Raw genomic sequence first — 7066 nt, forward strand, 5'->3', positions numbered from 1 at the left:
GAAACAGAACACAGTTAGATAGAAGGAATCATTTCTGACCATTTTGCAGTACAGTGGGGTGACTATAGTTCACGATAGTCCACTACATATTTTATGAAGCTCTGGAAAAAAGGAGTTTGGAGATTCCAAGCATACAGAAATAATAAGGAGGGGCAAATCTTAAATACTATGACTTAACTGGTACAAACTGTTATGCATGTGATGAAATATCACTCTAAACCCCATTAACATGTACAGTTAATACACATTAATTTAAAAAAAATTTTAAAGCATGCCTGGGGTCCTAATTAGAATAAGATATATTCCATGCATATATAATTTTATCAAGTACTGTCACATATAACTAAAAAGAGCCAATAAAAACAACATAAACATTTATCTTTTTAAATGGAAACTACCAAATTTCTGTAAGGAAATGGAGTCATACACTATCAGCAGGAAACAAGTGCACATAGTCAAATAAGAACCTCAACATGATTAAAACCATTTGTTTTCCTTCTGTAAGGAAAAGCATTGCATTTGTTGTTTGTTTTTTTAGAGTGGATTTTTTAAAAAGTATTGTTGTAGGTGGACACAATACCTTTATTTTACTTATTTATTTTTATGGGGTGCTGAGGATTGAACCCAGTGCCTCACACATGCTAGGCAAGTGCTCCATCACTGAGCCACAATCATAGCCCCTATATTTGTTTCAATTTTACTTCATTTACCTTATCAATAATTATTTTGAACATTTTCCAAACATTTTTGGCAATTAGCAATGCCATTCCTGTGGATTGTCTATTCATCCACTGGCTTGTGAATTTCTTTTTGTAGGTTTGAGGCTCTTTGTGTATTAAGGATATTACGTCACTGGTGTCACATCCACAAAAACATTTTCTCACCTTTAATTGTTCTCCTTTTAACATTGTAGTGCTTTGATCTTTCTTTTAGCAATTCCAGTTTTCATGTCTGGATTAAAAAAATATTCACACACTCAAGATTCACCTAATTTTCCCCTAGTATATTTTTACATTTATGTCCTCAATTCATCTCTAGAATATTTTGAAATACTCATCTGTCACAAAGAATATGACAGAGATGGGAAAAATATTTAAGAACATCCCCATTTTAAAAATAACCTGTGAAAATGCCAAATCAGGACTGGCATGCAGCCTTTGATTCCCAGTGTGGTGCTCCTTTTACTATATATTTAGCATTAACATCTATGGCCCTGTGTAAATAGAATCCTACCTTACCTAGCTATTAGAAAATGTTTCCTCTCCAACTGTCTCCGAAAAGCATCTTTCACCTCCTTGTTCCTCAAGCTGTAGATGAGGGGGTTCAACATGGGGATCACCACCGTATAAAACAGAGAAATCACTTTATTAATACCCAGAGAGGAACTTGAGCCAGGGCGGACATAGATGAAGAAAAGTGTCCCATACAGAATAGTGACCACTGCCAGGTGAGAAGAGCAGGTGGAGAAGGCTTTCCACCTCCCTTCTGCAGTCTGGACCCTTGAGATGGCCACAAGGATGCAAACATAGGAGACCATGATGATCAGGCCACTGAGAACTCCGATAGCTCCTGCGAAAATGAAGAGCACCCACTTATTGATGGAGGTATCAGCACATGCTAGGGAAAGCAATGGGGAAATATCACAGAAGAAGTGATTGACAGTATTTGGACCACAGAAGGGTAAGGAAAAAGTGAGTGTGGTATGGGTCATGGTGCTTATTAGAGCTATGGTGTAAGGCCCTATAACCAGCTGCACACAGACTCTCTGGGACATAATGAGAGTATACAGCAAGGGCTTACAGACCGCTGCGTACCGATCGTATGCCATGGCAGCCAGGAGGAGACATTCAGCTGCCACAAAGAGACCAAAGAACCACATCTGTGCAGCACAGCCCACAAAAGAGATGCCTTTTCTCTCTGCAAAGATACCACTCAGTGTCTTAGGTGCAATGGAAGAAGAGGAACAGACATCCACAAAGGACAAATGACTAAGAAAAAAGTACATAGGAGTGTAAAGTCTGGGATCAAGGCATATGAGAATGATCATCCCCAAATTACCCCCAAGGGTGACAAGATAAGCAAAAAGGAGCAGGATGAAAAGGACAATCCTCTGATGGAGAAGATCTGTGAAGCCCAAGAAAAGAAATTCTGTCACTGATGTTCCATTCTTTTCTTCCATTGGTCAGTTGGAATCTGTTGCAAGAAAGGAAAAAAATAACTATTTTATTTTTTAAAAAATCAATCTTTAACAGCCATAAATAATAGTTTAAGTCAATGACAGATTATCTTAAATAGGTCTATAACAGACAATTGTGAAACAGCCTTGAACAATGATATTCCCAGCTACTAGATCTGGACTGTTGTGCAAAGATCCTGTGTAAACTTGGGCAACCTGCCTTACTTAGCTCTCTCAGTACTCTATCCCCACCCACATCAAGAATGGTTCAACTACAGGGTATAAAACTCCCTCGGATTATAAAATTACACTTGAAATGAAAATTACTCTTCATATTTCAACTTGCTCTGTGATGAGACTATAAAACCCACCTAGGAATACCTTTATGGAGAGTACTGTAAAAACCAATGATAGGTTCAGGTCCGGATGTTAGACGTCAGGGAAAAGCTACGCAAGGGAATTATTATTCTTATTGAATGCTCAGTAATTTCATGATGATGTTAATATATGATTTACATGTATCTCTCTATTCCCTATTCCTCCTTATAAAGGGATGTGGAAAAAGACAATATGCACATTTGACAAAGAGGTTGCTCATCTGAAAATTAGTAGAAATAAATGATAATTTATTATGTTCTTGAAGAAGAGAAAATAGATTTGCTTGATGACAGATGTGAAGTCAGAAGAACTCTCATGATATATATATATATATATATATATATATATATATATATATATATATATATATATATATATCAGAGGAGAAGAAAAAGAATAGGGTGGAATTTTTCTTAACTGTGTAATTCCTATAAAAGAATGAGATGCTGTGGAAGGACATGAGGTGCTCTGACTTAGAGATCAAGTAGTCTGACAAATGTCGACACAACTTACCATGGAAATTGTATACAAAACAAAGCATCCATTGAGCTGAAATAACACAAAACTCTATTAATGATTGCCTATATTATATATATAACTTCTTTTAAGAAGTTATATATATATACTGAAATCAATTATGCTAACAATGTAGTGAAATATCAACTGTAGTTTAAGGGTGAGCCCTCAAGAAAGTATTTTCTGAGTGATTCATTAGTCAAGTAATAATAAACAAAACAGTTTAAATTTCCTATAAGAAGACAATTATGTCAGATAATTTATAGGGCAAACTTCCAGTTTATTCAACATAATCAGTTAATTCACTGTGTAAATAAAAGCCATCTTCAAGTTATATAATGATTATTTCCTGGAGTTCAACACAATATTTTTAAATAATAATGACTTCGTCTACTTGATTTTTTTAAATTATTCTTTCATTATCATTATTATTGGATTAATGCTCTAGGAAGTATATTTTCAGCAGTTACAAAGATAACTCTAGATTTTCAATAGGAACATTATCCATTAAAGAAATGATTTTGTTGATGCTCATCTAACTATGACAAGATAGGAGGGTCAGGATAGAAGGAGTGTAGATGGCTTCTAGTTTTAGTCCAGTGACCATTTATTTATTCATTTATTTATTTATATATACTTATCTTGAGTCTTCTACAAAATGAGAATGATCATTATATCTTTCCCATGTCTAACATTTTGTGAACTTCAAGTTCTTTATGCATATAATCTCTCTTTTTTTACAGAATTTATTTTTAATTTACAAAGAAAGACATACATTTCTCGTGTACAATGCGATATTTTGAGATATGTATACCTTGTAGAAGGGCTACCTCAAGCTAATTCACAGAAAAATTATTTAACATACATTGTTTAGCAGGCTTATGGTAAGAACACCTGAAATCTTGCTTAGCAATTTTCAGAACTACAATACATTATGATTAACAGTATCTCTATATTACTTTTAAATAAATGCAATTCAGTCCAGGAAAAGACACACAACCCCGTTGTTTGACTTCAGGAAGACGTGAACAAAATGTCCAAGTCTGCTCTCTGTAGAGCACTTGGGGTGGGAGTTTAGACTCCCAGGGCTCACACTAGTCCTCATGCTTTCCAGCCAGATTTCAAAAACTTCATATTGTACAAAAGGCAGGCTACTTACTTCTCTAAGGATGTCCTTCATGTATCCCTTCATCTACTTCAACGGAAATGATCTTTTCTCCAGGTACTCTCCAGGAAGACTCAACTTCCTTCCTGGCTGTAACCTAGCCAAAAGCAAGACTTTCAGGGCACTTGGTGAAGAAGACAAACCCCTGGTCATCAAGAGATCACACTTGTCCTCTTGTCCTGCGCACTACACAGTCTGTACACATACTGTACAGAACAAGGAACATTTTCATGGGAGTTTTCAATAATTTAGAGCCAGGCCCCTAAAGAATTTGAAACCTCAAGGGCTTACACCAAAAGGGACAAAATTTAAGTGATCTCAATAGCATTTGGGCCAAGTTTTATTTCCTAATAGTATCTTATCTCAAAGACAAGATTCCTAAGTGTGTGTGTGTGTGTGTGTGTGTGTGTGTGTGTGTGTGTGTTCCTCTTTGGGATCCTCCTTGCCAAAGCCAGCCCTCTTTTCTGTCAGTGGAGACTGATGCATGAAATGGGGTGAAGTAATTCATTGCCTAGACTCTGGAGCCACGTTATTTAGGCATAAATGCCAAATTTTCAGTTAACTGACTGTCACTTCAGAAACTATTTCATCCTGCCCATACCTCATTCCTGTCATCTCTAAAATAGTAACAACAAAGGTTTATAGCTCACATAAATGTTGGAAGGATTGATTAAAGTAGTACACGTACTTAAAAGAGTCCCCAACACAGTAGGTTCTTGTTAATGTCACTTCTTCGAGATCAAAGCATGGCTAGAATACTCAGACTTAAAGAAGTAAGACAACATGACATTTACTTATCTTGGTTGTTTTTTTTTTTTTCTTGTTCTTTTTTTTCTTTTTTAATCACCGTTTACTTCTCTCTAGGTAATCTTACAATGCAGTCACTGAAGCCCAAAGGAAGCTGGAGTAGATGAGAAAGTTTTCCCAGGAAGAATTGTCAATACAGTATGATTTAGGTAAACTGAATGAAGAAGAAAGCCATTCCAGAAGTACTAATTAGATGAGCAGAAACAGAAGCAGGAATAGAAGTAAGGAGATTGGGATGGGACAATGACACGAGAGAGAAAATGGGATGATAAGGGTTGAACTACCACAGTCACCACCTTCTCTAAAGATCTTGATGCTTATCTCATCGGGAAGAGCTGACGCCTCACTCTGCAAACTCCCACAACATTTCTTCGACAGCTCACTTTTAACTCCTATTAAGTATCTATCTCAGAAGAAGATAAGCTATATTAGCACCTGACGTAGTATACATTACCGAGGATATCGTTTAGCAGAGATAAAGAGAGAAAATTCATGATACCAAAGGGTCCAGCTTAACAAAAATATGTAACAATTCTAAATATTCATCTAAAAAGAGAGCATCAAAATATATGAAGGATTGATGGGACTGTAGATAAAAATAAGTGAATCCACAGTTAGAGTTGGAGATTCCAACATTGTACTTTCAATATTGATAAAACAAGGAGACTACACATCAGAAAGAACACAGAAGGCTTAGACAACACTATGAACACACACAAAAAAATGACATTTATATAACACTCCAACCAACGAGTTCATAATATACTGTCTTTGAGTACATTTAGAATTGTTATAGGGATATATGATATTTGGGGCCATAAAAAATAGATTTTTAATATTTTTATTAGTGCATTATAATTATTTATTATATTGATTTTACACAATAACTATACATAATATTATGATTTTGACGCAATCATACATGCATGGAATATTATCTGCTCCACTTAAGTCCCCAGTGCTTCCTCTTTACCTCCACTCTGCTCTTCCACAGTTTCCCTTCCTTTACTCCATTGGTCTTCCTTCTGTTTATCTATTATTTTTTTAAATTGGTGTTTTATAGATACACAGAAAGGTAATATTCACTATAGAGTATTATATATGTGCATAGCATATTTTATTAGTAGTATAATTTATTATTATTTATTATCAGGCTTTTATCAGATGTATAGTTTACAAATATTCTCTCTGGGTCTATGAGGTGTCTCTTTACTCTGTTAATTCCTTTGCTGTGAAAAGCTTCTTGATTTAATGCAATCCAGTTTATCTAGTTTTAGTTTTGTTTCTTATGCTTTTGGAGTCATATCCAAAAAAATTGTTACCCAAACCAAAGTTGTGCAGCTTTCCCCTGTTTTCTTCCACTGGTTTTACAGTCTCTAGTCTTACATTTAAGTTTCAATCAGCTTGGGGTTATTTGTGTATATGACATGACATAGAGTTCAGTTTCTTTCTTCTGCATGTGGATATCTAATTTTGCCTACAACACTACTGAAGAGTCTATCCCTTACCTATCATGTAATCTTGTGATCTTTCTCAAAAATCAATTGACCATAAATTAATGCTTTCTTTCTGGGCTTTCTCACCTGTTCCATTGGCTACCGTGTCTATTCAGGCTAGTACTGTGCTGTTTTGATTACTGGAGCTTCAAAATATATTTTTAAACCTGGTAGCATGTGCCTCTAGTGTTTTTCTTTGTTCACTTCAGGTCATTTTAAAATTTATATCAACTTGAGAATTCTTTTCTATTTCTCTGGAAAATACCATGAAATTTGTCATAGAGATTGCACTGAGTTTGTAGATCATAGATTGAATTTGTAGATCATTTTGAGTAGTATGGGCATTTTAACAATTTAAATTCTTCCAATTCATGAACACAGGATAAATCTCTATTACCTTGTGTTTTCTTCAATTTTTTCCATCAATGGTTTATAATTTTTCAATAGAGAGATTTTTCATCCTCTAGGTTTAATTTACTCCTATTTTATTTTTTGACACTTTTATAAATGAGATAATTTCTTCTTAAG

At 35.0% G+C, this 7066-nt stretch overlaps 1 protein-coding gene across 1 annotated transcript; it reads right to left on the reverse strand.

Annotated features, from left to right (window-relative positions):
- Positions 1-1234: 1234 nt before the first annotated feature.
- On the reverse strand, positions 1235-2179 carry LOC143391806 (olfactory receptor 5G3-like). Its single transcript, XM_076844559.1, has one exon. The coding sequence runs from the start codon at positions 2177-2179 to the stop codon at positions 1235-1237; it is 945 nt and encodes a 314-aa protein (XP_076700674.1).
- Between the last annotated feature and the right edge of the window lie 4887 nt (positions 2180-7066).

Source organism: Callospermophilus lateralis, chromosome 2, assembly GCF_048772815.1.
Source record: "Callospermophilus lateralis isolate mCalLat2 chromosome 2, mCalLat2.hap1, whole genome shotgun sequence".
Classification (NCBI taxonomy): domain Eukaryota; kingdom Metazoa; phylum Chordata; class Mammalia; order Rodentia; family Sciuridae; genus Callospermophilus; species Callospermophilus lateralis.

What these genes read in the sequence shown, in the direction of transcription:
- LOC143391806 (XM_076844559.1), bottom strand. Translation starts at nt 2,179, where the DNA reads ATGGAAGAAAAGAATGGAACATCAGTGACAGAATTTCTTTTCTTGGGC.